This window comes from Scleropages formosus, chromosome 25 (assembly GCF_900964775.1).
Source record: "Scleropages formosus chromosome 25, fSclFor1.1, whole genome shotgun sequence".
Classification (NCBI taxonomy): domain Eukaryota; kingdom Metazoa; phylum Chordata; class Actinopteri; order Osteoglossiformes; family Osteoglossidae; genus Scleropages; species Scleropages formosus.
The window spans coordinates 5,721,182-5,738,191 of NC_041830.1; the positions used below are offsets into that span (position 1 = coordinate 5,721,182).

The 17,010-nt window shown below is 40.3% G+C and overlaps 2 protein-coding genes across 2 annotated transcripts; both read left to right on the plus strand.

Moving 5' to 3' along the window:
* Window positions 1–685: 685 nt before the first annotated feature.
* pus3 (pseudouridylate synthase 3) lies at window positions 686–4,724 on the plus strand. The gene is made up of 7 exons (XM_018741912.2): window positions 686–790; window positions 943–1,351; window positions 2,385–2,656; window positions 2,826–3,009; window positions 3,099–3,208; window positions 3,927–4,099; window positions 4,380–4,724. The coding sequence occupies exons 2-7, from the start codon at window positions 950–952 to the stop codon at window positions 4,622–4,624; spliced, it is 1,386 nt and encodes a 461-aa protein (XP_018597428.1). The 5' UTR covers window positions 686–790; window positions 943–949; the 3' UTR covers window positions 4,625–4,724.
* A 3,093-nt stretch (window positions 4,725–7,817) lies between these two features.
* dcakd (dephospho-CoA kinase domain containing) lies at window positions 7,818–11,821 on the plus strand. The gene is made up of 5 exons (XM_018741951.2): window positions 7,818–7,890; window positions 9,930–10,042; window positions 10,135–10,338; window positions 10,458–10,545; window positions 10,951–11,821. Coding segments are annotated over exons 1-5 (693 nt in total). The 5' UTR covers window positions 7,818–7,888; the 3' UTR covers window positions 11,237–11,821.
* Window positions 11,822–17,010: the final 5,189 nt, after the last annotated feature.

Sequence of the window (17,010 nt, forward strand, 5' to 3'; positions counted from 1 at the left end):
AGGATCTTCAGATTGCAAGCTATCACCTTGTGCCATCTGCTGCCCTCATCCCTACCCCAGGCCCTTTTTGAGGATATTTCTAATGCAACAATGATTTTGCATACCTTTACATTCCTGCATTCTTTGAGATTATTTGTGGTATGTGAAAATCTTTTCCCACATTGTTTATCCCCCTTAACATCAAGTACTGTAAATTTTAAACAGATACTAGACTAGTCAACCTATCTTTACATTACTTCATTTAGCCAACACTTTTCTGCAAAGCGACTTGGAGGACACTATGTAGTATCAACCCACACATTATTCACCCAAAGTGATTTACACTTTAAAATAACAAAAAACAATCTGTAGACATCTGTATCAACATAGAACCTGAAATTAGCCCAACAAATCAAACAGTGACTGATATTTTATGAGTTCTGAAAAAAGAATTGTTAGTGCTGTAAGCCAATATTTTTATATTTGAAGAAAAATTAAATGTTTCATTTTATTACATAGTATAAATACATCGATGCATGCTTGCATTGTGGTAATAAGTACCTATACGAGCCAAATAAATCGTACAGTGGGATTTACTGACATCTCGAGGCCAAAATGTGATGTTCGTCAGAAGAAAAGTAAACCCTCCATAACTACAAATCCCACAACCCCTAGAGGCACCGGAACTCGCCATATTTCCGGAAATAGTTTGATCCACGTGTAGAGGGAAGCTGTGTATAACATCTGCACGTAATGTGTTTAAAAAACTAATTTGTTGAACTACAGGCAAAATAAGAAAGTTTACATAAAGGTAAATGTGTCGTTGTCTTAATTATGATATTTTTGATTAATACGATTCGCTAACGGTATTGTATTGATTGTCTGGAAGACTTATCTTTTCACATGATGTTTTAACATTCTCCTGAGACCAAATCGAGCCCCCAGATCTTCTTTCATCCACAGCCCTGGTATGTCCGAGTCTTTACAAGAGCAACTGAGGGGGTTGGAGGAGGAAGTGAAAAGGCTGAAGGCTCTGCTGAAGGAGAAGGAATGGGTGGATGAGAAAGAAATGGAACCTGAATCTGAACCTGGAGGAAAGAACATCCAAGCAGATGAGGGCAAGAAGAAGGGGAAGAAAGGGGGTCAGACCCGGGCATTCGATTTTTCAGCCCACCCCCGGCGTCATGTTGCCCTGCGTCTGGCCTATCTGGGTTGGGACTACCAAGGCTTTGCTGTACAGGAAAACACGGACAACACAGTGGAGGCCAGACTCTTTGAGGCCTTACTTAAGACCAGGCTGATTCAGGACCGCCAGACCTCCAATTATCATCGATGTGGTCGCACTGACAAGGGAGTCAGCGCCTTCTCGCAGGTCTTTATCTGATTCTTCCTGCCTTTCAATGAGAACCCAAAACAAACACCAACAAATACATTTATTCATTTAGCTGATGCTTTTCTCTGAAGTGACTTACAAAGTGGCTTACGGTTACAATTATTTACCCATTTATACAGCTGGGTAATTTTGCTGGAGCAATTTAGGGTAAGTACCTTGTTCAAGGGGGGTGCGGTGGCGCAGTGGGTTGGTCCAGGTCCTGCTTTTTGGTGGGTCTGGGGTTCGAGTCCCGCTTGGGGTGCCTTGCGATGGACTGGCGTCCCGTCCTGGGTGTGTGCCGGGTTAGGCTCCGATTCCCCGTGCCCCTATGCGGTGAGCGGTACGGACGACGACCTTGTTCAAGGGTGCTGGAGGTGGGAAACGAACCTGTGACCTTTGGATCCAAAGGCAGCAGCTTTAACCACTACAACCCCAGTTGTCCCCATAATACATATGTAATATATAATAAGTTTTTAGAATAGCTCTGTAGCTGTGACTTTGTCTTTGAAGAGTTGTGACTGAAATTGGTCAAGTTTTAGGAAAGTTAGTGGTAAAGGACAGGAATTTACAATCTCAAGATTTCCAGTTTAAACCCCACTTACTCATGCTGCCCTTAATCAAGATGCTCACCCTGAACTGCTCCTGAAAAAATATCCTAATCTAGAAATGTGTCGGATACTTTTTGTACGTGAATCAACTATTTAATTATTATTAATAATTTTTAAGAAACTGGCTTTTCCGTTCGCCATGACGTCTGTTTACTGCTTCATTATTGTGTATGGAGATGCAACACTAGAAAATTTAATGAGGATCTTGGATGCTTGAAATTTTTCAGTACCACTGAATAGAAACATTTGCAAAAAATGCAGAGGCATGTGTATTTGTAAATGTTTTTTTTTTTCCTTCATTTTGAAAAGATTAAAGTTTGCTCTTCATAAAACATAGTTTATTCAGGTAGCACAAAAAAATGCACATCTCCAAAGCAGCAAGTTTCTGTGTCTTGCAATCATGACATGACAATTTGTTTTTCTAGGTTATTACCATTGACTTGCGCTCCACGCAGTTCTGTGGCGGTTTGGGGGTGATCCTCCCGCCTAATATTGATGACAAGCAGAAGCCAAACACTGCAGAGCTTCCCTACACCAAGATACTGAACAGAGTTCTGCCCCCAGACATTAGAGTATTAGACTGGGCTGCTGTAGAGACTGGCTTCAGCGCGCGCTTTGACTGTCAGTCCAGAACTTACCGGTATTATTTTCCTCGTGGGGATTTGGATGTGGAACTCATGACTGAAGCTGCAAAACGGTAACTGGATATTATTTTTCGTTAAAGATGCATGTTTCGTTTGTTTTTAAGCCATGTCTCAGTGGTGAATAGATGAGGATTTATGTCATTTTGATGTGAAAATGACCGTGAAACCGAAAACAAGGGCAGATAGGGGTGGTATCATCTAATATTTAGCATTTGTCTGCAGCTACGAAGGTACCCATGATTTTCGGAACCTTTGCAAAATGGATGTTGGCAACGGGGTTCTTCAGTTCCAAAGGACTATCTTGTCAGCTTCTATTCAGGCAGCTCAGCTCCAAAAGACAGCCTCCAGTGACTCATATGACCTCTTCTTCTTCGAGGTCAAGGGTCTGGCCTTTCTGTACCACCAGGTCAGGAATTCATTGCTGATTCCCAAATGAGCAAATCCAAGATCAAAAGACTTTGTCGTGGAGTACAAGAGTGTTTAACTTTCCTCCAGGTGCGCTGCATGATGGCTGTCCTGTTCATGATTGGACAGAAACTGGAGAAACCAGACGTCATTGATCAGTTACTGGATGTTGAGAAGAACCCAAGGAAACCCCAGTATAGGTATAGTAAGCATGGATTCTCAGAGATATTTTTATCTTTCAGCAAAACTGTACAACTTGGTCTCTGTGCTATTGTGGTTGTCAGCAAATTCTGGTCACGTTTGTTTTGAAGACTTCATTGCTGATGTTGGGGGGGGCAGCAGTTCGTTACTTAAATGTATCTGCAGAATACTTCAGTTAAGGCCCATCATATATATTTTTGTAACAATATATGGATAAAAATATTGATAGAAATTTATACTCTTCATGTTCTCGGCTCTGGCTACAGTATGGTGAAATGGGCTCCTTTTCTCACTCAGACCTGAATCCTTCTCAACATTCAGGACTCTCAAAACTCAACTCTTTTGGACTCATTTCTCTCCTGATCTTCTGTCTGTTTCACAAAATTTCAGTACATTTTCTGTTAAAATGTATGCCCTAAAATCCTATAATGCAGCTATTTGTGCAATGTCTGCTGGCAAAAGTGGTGGTATTGAGCTGGTATTGGTATTGACTTTAGTTTGAACTGTGTGTCTGTACCTCGCTCTTCATCTTTTGGTGTAATGCACTTTTGTTTACTCTTAGGTGTGCACTGATTTTTAGAAAAGTGTCTGCCAAGTGACTACATGTAAAATTTAAACTGTTAGATTTTACTACGGTGCAGTGGGCGGGAGGGGAGGGAAGGGCCCATTGATCTGTGCACTTCTGTAAAGGAATTATTGTTCCATATACTTTGCCAGCATGGCTATGGACTACCCCCTGGTGTTGTATGATTGCCACTTTGAGGGGCTGAGCTGGCAAAGAGAAGCTGAAGAGGTGGATCGTGTTTTGGCCACGCTGCAGCAGCACTGGACCCTCTCAGCGGTGAAGAGCCAAATTCTGCAGGGAATGATCCAGGGCCTCCAGAGCTCAGGTGTCTAAGAAAGTTATTGAAGCATGGCTTTAGTAATACCAAAGATTTAAGTGATTTAGGAAAAAATTCATGATATTGCATGACCTGCCTTTCAAAAATTTTCATACCTTTTCCCTTTTGATCACTGTTACAAATTTCATGAAATATGTGGTGAACAGTTATTACATTAGTGGAAGTATTTTAGACTTAAAAGCAATGCTTTAAAAAAAAAAAGAAAAACTGAAAAAAAGCAAAATCTTTACTAATTTCAGTGTTCTTGTTTGTGTTTTTTTTGTTACAGAGGAGAAGTCGTCATCTCACCCCTGTTGGCTCCTTGAGGGAACTAAACAGCGCAACTACCGTCCCTTGCTTGAGCGTCCTTGCTGTGAAAGCTTGGAGTCTAGAATAGAGCATTTTGTTAAAAGAGGCAGACTCGAGCGTGAAAAGGACGAGGATGGTGAAGAGTTTGTACACAGGGGCAAAAGGGCAAAATGTCAGGAGAAATCCTGCCATCAGTCCAGTGTAACTAATATATCTGACCTCTGACCTCCAGCTGAATGGGGACTGACCAGGATTAAGAAAATGTAGGTCATGTTTTGATTTTTTGTTGTTCACTGATGCTTTTTATCTGAACTATTTTTTAAAATTGAGTTTAATTTTATTTCATTCATACTGTAATACAATGAATATTTGTTTGAATTAATTCTTTTGTGAAAACAATTCACACTGCAGCATTCATTGATAATAATTAGTTATAATTCCTGTGTTGCTAAGGTCAGAATTTGTAGCATTGGTGAATGCTAATGTGTAGTTAATCAGTGACTTACTTTTTTATTAACTTTAATATGCATTTGAAGACGAGCCCTAGTCTTGTTTTATAGTAAGCTATATAGTCATGTGGAAAAAGTAAGTACACCCCATGGAAAATTTTGCCTTTTTCAACAAATTTGGACATGTTGACATTTCATCTTCATTTAATAACTGCCTATATATAAAAGTGAAATACCTGAACAAATGACACCTCAAACTCGCATTATGTAGTCCTTTTTATAATTTAAACAGAAGCACAGATTTCTTACATGGAAAAAGTAAGTACACCCCTAAATTTATCACAACTTCCAATGCACGAAATTAGAATCAGGTGAGCCAGATGAAGTGCCAATGATTAGAATATTGTTAGAGAGTATCCCAGAGGAATCCGTGCTATTTAAACCTCAGACGTTTAGGGTGTGGTTTGCTCTTTGTTACTGAATTGTGTGGTGTCACCATGCTTTGATCAGAGGAGCTCTCTAAGGCCTTCAGAAAGAAGATTTTGGATGCCAGTGAGTCTGGGAATGGATTTTAAAAGAGCTCTAAATTATTTGACATCAATTATTGTACTGTACAGTAAATCATGTACAAGTAGAAAAGATTTGAAACAACTGCCAATTTGTGTAGGACAGGCCGGCCCAGCCACTTCAGCCTGAGAGCAGCCTGTAAGATGCTTAAAGCAGTCTCTGAGAATGCTCAGATTTCATCCCAGGATCTGCAGGTAACTCTTGCAACTGTTGTTGTTAACGTGCATCCATCTAGCATCAGAAAAAGATTGCACAACTTTAATCTGCTTGGGAGGCATGCTAGGAGGAAGCTTTTACTGTGCAAAAACAACATCAAGACAAGACTAAAGTTTGCTAATGGACACCTAGGCAAAAACCAGGACTTCTGGAACAATGTACTCTAGACTGATGAATCAGAGATAGTTGTTTGGCTACAGTACCAGAAGACATGTTTGGCGCCAACCAAAAGACAGCATTTGAGAAGAAGAACCTCATACCAACTGTAAGGCATGGTGGTAGAAATGTTATGGCTTGGGGTTGCTTAGCTGCCTCAGGGCCTGGTTGACTTGCAGTCATATATTCAGCTATGAATTCTGCATCATATCAGAAAGTGCTGTAAGACAATATGAAGTCATCTGTCCAAAACCTGAAGTTGAACTAGAAATGGACCTTTCACTAGGATAGTGATTCGAAGCATACCAGTAAATCTCCTAAGGAATACCTCAAAAAGAAGAAATGGAGGGTTATGGAATAGCGTAAGTCAAAGCCTGTATTTTTGATTTATTTGGCCAAGTATGTGTGCACACATACTTGGCCAAATAAATCTGATTCTGATTTGAATCCCATTGAAATGTTGTGGGGGGATTTGAAATGGGCTGTACATGTAAGAAAACCCTCAAACATTTCACAGTTAAAGAAATTTTTCCACTTGGGCATATTATATCAGTTAATTTTTTTTTTTTTTTTGTTGAATAAATAATTGAAAATCAATTTTTCATTGTTTCATTTAAAGTTTCTGTAGATGAAAAGTATATCATCTTTTTATCTACAGAAACTGTTTAAATAAAGATCAAATGTCTGCATGTCCAAATTTCTTAGAAAAGCCAAAATTTTCCATGGAGTAGAATTTTTTTTCATATGCCAGCACATGATGAGTGTAATTGGTCCCTTACTGACAAACCTCAGAGGCTTTTCCTCAAAGTTTGTAAGTCAAATGGGACATGGTCGGCCAGAGACTCATCATAAATTCTGTATCAAATTATAATTTTCAATTCACTTTCATAGAGCGCTCTTCTCTACATGTATTCAACTGATGCTTTTTTTTCCCCAAAACGACTTACAAACATTCTCTAATAGTGACGCAGAGGTCTGAACAAAGGAGCAGAGTCATAAATAAGATGTTGGTTGTACATTAAATTACTACAGTAACTGCAGTTCTGCCAAAAAGGTGGTCTTGGAGAGACTGGCTCTGTTATGGGGAATTGATTGTCTGGGATTTTGTGTTTCAAGTGGATTGGTGACTATATTGCATGCAACCAATCCTGTCACCACATAAACCTTATGGGTTATGCTGCAAATAAACTTCTACTTGCCAGAATACTAAGCATGTTCATAAAACACATTGCAATTACGTATAAAAAGACATTGTAAAAACACCAATATACATAGAATAAATGTGCATATAATTCTCCCCACAAATAAATTCTCCTCTCCTTCTCCTTATGTTTGACTGAATTTCTTCCCGCAGTCCGAAGATGTAGATCAGGCAGACTGACCCTAAATTACATGCTGTGTATGTGTGTGTCTTTGTGTTCCACTGCTCTGCTGCTGTATAATGGATGAACGACTGTAGGTAATTGAGTGGGTAATTCGGTGTGTCTAGCATTTTTGTGTCACTTGGGATAAAGCAGTCAGCAAAATACTAGTTAGTGTTGGTTCTAATGACTGCTAAATAAGTAAATGTAAATGTCTTGCAATGCTCAGCTGGCCACAGCCGCGCGAAATCCAACCCTGAAGAAAAACCTGCTACAACGAAGTAGCGACAAAATGAAACTTTTCGTTAAACCGAATTCTCATGGCGTATCTCGGGGATGACCGTATATTTATGAAGAGAAAGTTGAAATCGTAAAGGTAAACCCTGGACCAGATTTACTCAGAGTTTATTCATAGTTTAAGCACTTAACAATAATATTTATTCATTTGGCAGACGCTCAGTCATGCAGTTTGTGTTACTGAAGGCTCTCGAAGCATCCGGGCGGCCATTTTGGATCTGTAGAGACCTGTGACTGGGCTATTGTATAGGAGCGTTCAGCAGTCGCGATCACAGTACAGCACGCACTTATTAGTGCCACTGCACGCTCTCGTGAAGCCTCAGGGCTACCATTTTGGATCCATCTTAACCTCTGACGTCTTTCCTACATCCGCAGTAACTTTGTCTTCAGTTTCCGGTTAAACCAAAGGCAACTTGTTTATGGGAAAGAAGTGAACGACTTGAATGTAAGTGGTAGCGACCGCGGAAGTGTTCTGTAACAGCCGCTGACAAAATTAATATTATCTTGTTTTTTTAGAAGTGGCGCAAATGGATAGATTGCGTTATAACACGATAAAGTGTGGAAATTAAGCTCGAAATCATATTGTAGTCTTAACACAGCATCTGACTCACTCTTTCATGCCGACTTACTTATTTAATTAACTGAAGTGAAAATCTTTAGTTTATTTAGACATGACGACTTGTCGGGGCACGTCCAAAGTTTTATTAATTATACGATTATCATTATTAACTTTTTTTCTTATTAGTAGTAATAGTCTTCTTTGTTGCGTATGTAATATTAATAATTTTAATTACTAATTTAATTATTACTAATATATTTCTTTTTACAAAAGTACATCACAGCTCTTGTCCGCGTACTGGGGATGTGATCTGTATTCTCTGACTACAAAAAACATGTAAATCACTTATATTTCATTTAATTTTTGTGAAAGGTTATTGGAATCTCTGTGTTTTATGTAGACACACAAACATACCTAACATACCTAAACTGTTAGTAAAACTGTATTTTAGAGCCAGCTAGAGCTGTTACATTAATATATATACAGTATATACTATATAATATTATTGTAACGACTCGCGTTACTGATTCAATGTAAATAGTTGCATTATGGGAAATAATGTTAAATGTGTGTAACCACTGGGGACACTTATGGGGAAAATGGTAGGGTGACCCTGTCTCCTAATGTCAGGAAAGAGAACCTAGGGGTGCTGGCTGGTCGGCCTGGAAGTAACGGGGTTATCGGACCGATAGCATCATTTCCCTTGTGCTGGTGTTCAAATATCGTTCGTTACCATGTACAAGTATCATGAAATACTTCTTGAACACTTCTTCACAGACTTTTAGCAACATCAGTAGATAATACTGCACATAACAATGACAATGAGGAATGCTAATAACAATAAATGACAGTAGGCAGCCAGAGAACTCAGAAGATGAGAATGAGAATGCTTGAAGTGACAGTGTAATCTAGCAATGTGCTTGGAAGGAGAAGTCCAACTCTAGTTACAAAAGGTGGCACATTGGTGAGTGTTGTATACTCTTACAGCAGTGCGGTAAAAGCTGTTCCTGTACCTAGCAATGCGGGTGCGAACAGACCTGAGCCGCTTTCCAAACAGCAGGAAAGAGAAAAGTGCCTGTGCGGGGTGGCTATGATTCGTATGAATATTCAGATTTACAGGAACTTGCACATTTTGTACAGAATGGTATCCTTGCTCTTATGAATTCAGGGTAAGAACTGTGATCAAGTGTTACGTTTATAAGGCCACACACAACCTAACCCAGTCATCTACCTGCTGCCCTAAGTTTGGAAACGATTTGCACTGTACCAGTAACAAAATGAAAATGGATTTTATCTTGTATGAATGACACTTCTCGGGTGATTTGCTGCCAAAATTGTTCCGTGAACTGGGGAATAACTACAGCATAACTGGAGAATAAATTGAAGCATAATTTGCACAGCAGTTTTCTTTGAAATTGTATCCCCTTTGTTCTCAGTTGAAAATAAGAACTGATGCAGTTTTAGTAAAGGTACTTTTTTTGTTTCCTTCTTCCTCATATAATACAAAATGGGAACACTTAACACACTTCAGATGATCAGGAACCAGAAAGGCTTTTGAATTCCCTATTCTCTGTACACAGAGTGCCAGCGGTAGTAGGTGTAAAGATCCTGTTCTTCTCATAACAGTGGGTAACTTCACCCAACCCAAAGTGGTGTTTGAACATGGGTTGAGTCCGGTTCAGTGCCTTTTTGTGGTGAGCCAGTGTAAAAATGTGGTACTATGCAGTGCAGGAGGAAGAACAATTAAGAGAAACATCTCCCCCATCCCAAAAAAATTGCAGCAGAGTGTGATCACTGACCAACCTGAAACTCCCATAATGGAAATGCTGGGCTCCATCAGAAAATAAGTTTCTTAGCTCCTCCTCCTAGCATTGGCAACAGAGTCATGCTCACCATGTGTGTGTCTTGTCTGTGTTTGCAAACAGGATGTTTCTGGTGGGACTAACAGGAGGGATAGCTTCAGGGAAAAGCACGGTATCCTCAATGCTGAGAGAGCTCGGCTGTCCCGTCATCGATGCCGATGTCGTTGCCAGACAAGGTGAGAGTCCATTGACAACTACCTACCCCCTCGAGAAGTGTTCGGAACCCAACGGTAATACTGTGCTCATTTTTTAATCCCATGCTTGTCAGTGGTGGAACCCAACAGCTCAGCATACTGCCGCATTGTGCAACACTTTGGCCAGGAAGTCCTTCTTGAGAATGGAGAGATCGACCGGCAGAAGCTCGGCCAGATCATCTTCACTAGTGCAGAAAAGCGACGCCTGCTCAACTCCATCACTCACCCGGAGATCCACAAGGCCATGCTCAAGCACATTCTTCTCTACTTCCTCCGAGGTGAGGATGGTAGAGGTGCGGTTGTGCCTCTCCTACTCTCCGATTGCTTTCTCTGATAACTGCAGAACCAGCTGTAGTGTCCTTGCTGTGAAGATCCACCCCTTGTCTCTTTTACTTAGGATACCACTACATCATCCTGGATGTGCCGCTGCTGTTTGAGACACGCCGCCTCACACGCTTCCTTAATCACACAGTTGTGGTGTACTGGTAGGTCTGCCTCTCTCTTCATTGTGTCGGCCAGCAATCTTGCTGCACTGCGTCTGTGCAAATAAAGATCTGTGAACATGACCATCTGTCCCGTGAAGCAACAAATTTTCACTTCGCTTGATCTCGGTAATTGTGATCAAAACATTTCCCACTGAAAAAGAATAATTAAAATCTGATAGTGAGCAGGGAAACGGTCAAAAAACTGGAAGTTGACCTATTGTCATTTCTTAAAATGTCCAAGTCATACTGCAGGTGTTATTCTGTGTTTATGGAGGAATGAAGGTTGGAATAACCGCAGCTGAAATAGCCTGCTGGTTAACACTGTAATTCCCGCACCTGACTTTCAGTGTCTGGAGTGTTGATACAAGTTCACCACTTCCCTGTGTCCCTTTGCTGTTATTTCAGTGACCCCACCACTCAGCTGTCACGCCTGATGCAGAGGGACAGCTTGACCCAGCAGCAGGCAGAGCAGCGCATTGCTGCTCAGATGCCCCTGAACGAGAAGCGCGGGCTGGCTAACCATGTCATTGAGAACTCAGGCAGCCGTGAGGACACCCTTAGACAGGTTCTCAGGCTGCACTCCAAGCTGGAGGACTCGATGGAATTCCTAGTGGTGAGGGGTCTGGCAGTCGCTTTAGCACTGGGACTCGGAGGCTTGCTTCTCTATACAGTAAAGTTGTTGGGATCATAGCACTGAGTACATCTTTATTAGGCTATAGAAATCACTACTTTGCGTTGCAGTGCAGTTTAGTATTCCTAATTGTGCAATGTGCACTGAAACACAACTTTTTAAAATATTTATATTAATACGAATTAGATTTTTTATTTTTATTGAATGTCGGTGGACAATTTTTAAAGATTTTTGGTGTTAGCTGCTGATGTTTGACAGAAAGATCAGAGCAATGTTGACATCTCATGCTACTGTCTCATTCCTACGACTCAGTTGTCGTGTAATCTAGTGGTGTGGAACTTTTTAATATGATCTGCAAAGTGTTTCATGTTAGTTTTGCTACATTATTCCTCTCAAAATTAATATCGAAAATACAGATACTATATATATTTATGTTTCACCTAATAAACAAAACCACTATAAAGCTCATGAGTGTTTTTATTTAGAGTTATTAGGAGTATAGATCAGGTATTGCAGCAACCTTCACCACTAGATGGGGATGCAATACATCTGTACAGTTAACACAAACCAGGCTAGCAAAGTTTCTCTTAAAGCTGGACAGACGAGGAGAACTTTTGTATCAGTTTTATAGCACAAAATACAAATTACAGAAGAGTTTTAGATTTATTTTCTACTCTACTGTGTGAAAAATAATTTAGATCTTCTTTGTGTGCCTGTCACGAGTTTTAAATGCATTATACCAGTGCAGAGCTTATCACAGGAGCGAAACCATTCAAGTAAATTAAAGAAACTTTTGCACTTTCATTTTGCACATTGCTCACATTTATTGTGCATTCCTATTTCCATTACTGAATTAAAAGAAAAAAAATCTCTTTCAACGTACACATTTTCTTTGGAAAATCCCTTACATAAATGTCATCATCACTACTACACTTTAATAAATTACCAGTGAAAACAGCAACAAATTTAGTGTAGACTATGGCAGGATGATGATGCTTTATATTCTGCATTGCTCATTTTTTATAATGTGTATACTGAGTCAAGTAGAATGGCTTAAAATATATATACTGTGTATGCGCGTATATACACTGTGTATATGTATATACGCACACACACACTGTATATATATTTTTAAAAAAAGTCACATGGCCAGATTTTCATGCAAGTCATAAAACTAAAGACAGAGAACCCAGTTAAACAATTGAGACAAAAAGATTATACTTGCTCGTTTATTTAATGAGGAAAATAGATAGATGAAAATCTCATCATGTTCTAGGCCCCACTTATACTGAAGTAGAGAAAATTATAAAGGGCTCACAAACTTTCAAACACCACTGTATTTTAATAAATGCATAAAATATCAGCTATTTTTAAAATACTAAATGCTGTCTTCAGAACCCATCGGTCAACTCATGTAAATGTTTATATGCTCAAAGAGACTGACAGAATTGAATTAGTACTATTTGTAGCCCCTTCCACTGTTACATTTTCAGCGCTTTGTCATTGTGCTAAGGGGGGCGCTGTGGCACAGTGGGTTGGACCGGGTCCTGCTTTCCGGTGGGTCTGGGGTTCGAGTCCCACTTGGGGCGCCTTGCGACAGACTGGTATCCTGTCCTGGGTGTGTCCCCTCCCCCTCCGGCCTTACGCCCTGCGTTGCCGGGTTAGGCTCCGGTTCCCCGCGACCCCGTATGGGACAAGCGGTTCAGAAAGTGTGTGTGTGTGTGTGTGTGTGTGTGTGTGTGTGTGTGTGTGTGTGTGTGTGTGTGTCATTGTGCTGTAGCTGTATACTCCAGACTTAAATTTTGTTCTGTGTTCCTCAAAATTACATAGCGCCATACTGCAGTATAAAACTAGGGCAGTGGTATTTTGCAGTAATGTTATAATAACAATAATAGATGTGTATTTTGGAGGCAATGGCTCTGATTTCTAGACTTAGTAGGACACCTACCATGTATGCCAGTTTTGAAGATCTTGGAATCTTATTCTTCACTGAGCCATTCATTGCATAATTCAGATTCATTTATCCAAAGGGATTAGCTAAGGTTCATGGAATACCGGTAATAAATGTAATATTATGGAATACCTGCAATGTGACAGGATCAGTAAACAGGTTTCTACTTCCTTTTATCTTATGACATACAAAATGTGGTGTTTTTATTTAAGTGATTCATTATTAACCATACATGCATACATTATTGTTTGTAAGTTTTGGTAAATAGGTTGTTTAACCCATTTTCTGGTATTTATTGTTTTCCAAGTTTCAAAAAGTATAAAAGGGAAAACTTAGTAAGTCCTTAGTTTTTTCTGTTGAGTTTAATGTGATTTGAATCATGCCATTCATTCAATGACATGTCACAACATGCCACTCAGTCAAGATAACAGTTCAGCTGGAAAAGAAAAGGAAAAAAAAAAACTGAGTATATAGAGAAAGACCAAGTCTGTGTACCAGGAAATCTAAAGGAAGAATTTACAGGGAAGAACTCTTAAAAGAAGCAGAAAGAATGGCGAATGGGTGGTGAAGCATCATACCAGCAAACATAATTTATAAACATAATGACAACCAGAGATCTGTTCAGAGTTGATTTGTTCTTAAATCAAAATATTATCATTTGGATTAAATATGGTAGCAATTTTGTCTGAAAGTCAAATGTTTAATTTTTGGGAGCACTGATGACATCTGTAGTTTTCTCAATGTTTTTCAACTGAATTATTTCTTATTCTGTTTCCATAGTGATGAATTTACCAATTTTTTAGCAATTTTTAGAAGTACTATATTGTGTACTGTAAACAACTGCACAAAAGAAACATGCACCAGTGATATGAATGCCAAATCACAACAACTATGATAACTTTGCTGGGAATACTGGGACTTCTGGTTAACTGGTGATCTTTAGTGAAGCTGCTGAACTTATAGCTTGCTCACGATTGGACTTTGGACATAGTGTGTATATGTACAATTTCTTAAACTGAAGCTCTAAAGGATCACTGCATATGAACAGTTAATTAGAAAAAAAATACATGTTGGATCAAGAAAGGAAGCATCTTAAAGGCCTGGGTTTTTCATACAAGAAGAAAGTAGCATATTTTAAGGGTGAAAAGAAATGAATGAGCAGCAGGGAAATAAACATTTCAAACTCAGGGAAGTTGCATTTCTGGGAGAGGTGGCTAAAGGAGGAATTCAGAAACGTGGGAATTCAGCCTCAGTGATTTTACAGTGACATGTAGCCTGTTTTATTATTTGTTTTACATTGTATGCTGTGTTATTGTGCAGTGTGGAGTCTATCTGTGTGTAGTCTGTAATGTGTGTCAGTATTTTTGGGGTAGGGGGTGCGGTGACGTAGCGGGTTTGGCCGGGTCTTGCTCCCTGTTGGAGCTGGGGTTCGAGTCCTGCGTGGGGTCCCTTGTGATGGACTGGCGTCCTGTCCTGGGTGTGTCCCCCTCTAGCCTTGCGCCGTGTGTTGCCGGGTTAGGCTCCGGTTCGCTGCGACCCTGCATGGAACAAGCGGTTTCTACCAGTGTGTGTGTGTGTGTGTGTGTGTGTGTGTGTGTGTGTGAATCAGTAAAAGATAGGCCCTCTGGGTCACCTCATACACTGTGTTGGTGATCCTCTGTAGTCCTATTTTTTTTATTTCAAGGGACTGTTGGCTGATGCAAAGTGACTAGGCCTGCGAGGCGCAGAGTGAGAGAACGTCACAAGTTGCCCCCCCCACCCAACTCCTTGCCTCTGATCTCCACCTTTCCTAGTGCCACCCCCTCCAAATAACCCACAGGCCTCTGTCAATGGCAGCATCTTTGTCAATAGCGCCTTCACATGTCCCTCAAGGTGACAGGGCATGGGCAAGCATCTTGATAAAACTTTTTAATGACAGTCAATTTGTTACTTTGAAAGAGGCCAGCTAGATCCAATGTTGATCCAGGCCCCTGTTTGCTGCAAATGGTGCTGCCAAGACCAGGAGGTCAGTGCCCCTTTGCTTGCAGGGAGTAACTGAAAATACAAACAAAAAGATGGGAGCAAGTTTTCTTCAGTTTTGAGATTGCCAAAAATTCCCTTCTGTAGAGTCCGAGTGGACACAGAGTTCTCTGAGTAAACTTTTCTTTCATTTGCATGAACATTTATTCATGTAGCAGACACTTTTTTTTCCAAAGTGCACCAACAGATGAAGAGCTCTAGATGCAGATATGCAATTCTAGAGTACAGACTGTCAGTTTGTCTCATACCACCATATATACCTGTATACATATCACTAGTAACTGCATATCATTTCTTTTTTTAAGGACAAAATAGTACACTTTCATGGAGACCACAGGAGATCAGGGCAGAAGTGAGCATGAAAGAGATGTGTTTTGAGACTCTTGAATTTTGAGAGAGATTCAGCAGTTCTGGTGAGGAAGGGAGCTCATTCCAGTATAGTGAAGCCAGAACTGAGAGCCTTTGTGCTTTTGATTTTGGACCTTTTGTGTGTAGGACCATGAAGCAGCCAGAGGTGGAGGAGCATAGCATTCTGGTTGGGGTGTAGCAAGTGATCAGGTCTTGTAGATATTGGGGAGCAGATCTATTGATGGTCTTGTAGGCCATAACCAACTAGCGAACAGAGCATAACTTCCAAAATCACACACAGGACATTCATCTAGCTGCTCCTTGACACCCGATTGTGACGTTACTGCGTGTCACTGATTATTTTGACCAATAAGGTGTTCAATAAGATCACCTCTGTTGATCTCAGGTTCATTTCATTCAAACTGTCATACTTTATATATGGAGGCACTCCCAACAACACTGGTGTGTTAATCGCCCTTAATGGATTTTGTGCTTAATGGAATCAGGGCACAAAGTTGAGGGGCACACCATGGAGGGGGTGCCAGTCCATCACACAGTAGGCTTATACTACAGACAATTTAAAGTCATCAATCCGCCTAAACTGCATGTCTTTGGAAACCAGAGCACACCCATGGAGACACAGAAAGAAGATGCAAACTCCATACAAACTGAGCGGGGCTCAAATCCACATTCTCTCACAGATCACCCGGGTGCCACCCTGAACTCATCCATCTATGTGGCTAATTAAATAAAACCCTAGTGGTGTGGATGAAGTGTAACTGTAAAAATTCAGACACTCAGCGAAGAAACTGAGTCACTCCCCGTTGGTCACAATATCGAGGAAGAAGGCAGTGCCAACAACAAAAATATTTATGACTGAAGGAAAACCCTCGCAACATGTGGTATTACATTCTGCACAATACACCAAAAGATTGCTGTTGTAGCCATGTTGTTTTATGCTAGCATACGTGACAAGTTCAGCACAATGGTGAACACATCACATAGGTCTGTGATGACTGAAGAAGAAAAATGATACATTTCAAATGTAAAGTATGTAATAATATAATTTACATATTCAGCAGATGCTTTTCTCCAAAGTGACTTCCAATGAACTCTATGTAGTGTTATCAGGCCACACACCTTATTCACTAAGGTGACTTACACTGCTAGATACACTACTTACAAGGGGTCACTCATCCATACATCAGTGGAACACACTCTCTCTGTCACTCACACGGTATGGGTGAACCTGAACAGTATATCTTTGGGGTGTGGGAGGAAACCAGAGCACCCAGAGGAAACCGACACAGACACAGGGAGAACATGCAAACTCCACACAGACTGAGCAGGGATCAAACACCACCCAGGTGCTGTGAGACAGCAGTGCAACTCACCGTGCCGCCCAGAACTACCCATTTCATAATTTTTAAAAATTATTTTGTTAACATAAATACTAATAACTAATATTAAAGTCCAAAATACAACAGAACACTAGCGAGGTAAACACAAAATAAAA

What these genes read in the sequence shown, in the direction of transcription:
- pus3 (XM_018741912.2), top strand. Translation starts at nt 950, where the DNA reads ATGTCCGAGTCTTTACAAGAGCAACTGAGGGGGTTGGAGGAGGAAGTG. An exon ending in CCAAGGAAACCCCAGTATAG is followed by an intron (nt 3,209 to 3,926) that starts GTATAGTAAGCA and finishes ATACTTTGCCAG; the next exon opens with CATGGCTATGGACTACCCCC. An exon ending in CCAGGGCCTCCAGAGCTCAG is followed by an intron (nt 4,100 to 4,379) that starts GTGTCTAAGAAA and finishes TTTTTGTTACAG; the next exon opens with AGGAGAAGTCGTCATCTCAC.
- dcakd (XM_018741951.2), top strand. An exon ending in CGATGTCGTTGCCAGACAAG is followed by an intron (nt 10,043 to 10,134) that starts GTGAGAGTCCAT and finishes CATGCTTGTCAG; the next exon opens with TGGTGGAACCCAACAGCTCA. An exon ending in CACACAGTTGTGGTGTACTG is followed by an intron (nt 10,546 to 10,950) that starts GTAGGTCTGCCT and finishes CTGTTATTTCAG; the next exon opens with TGACCCCACCACTCAGCTGT.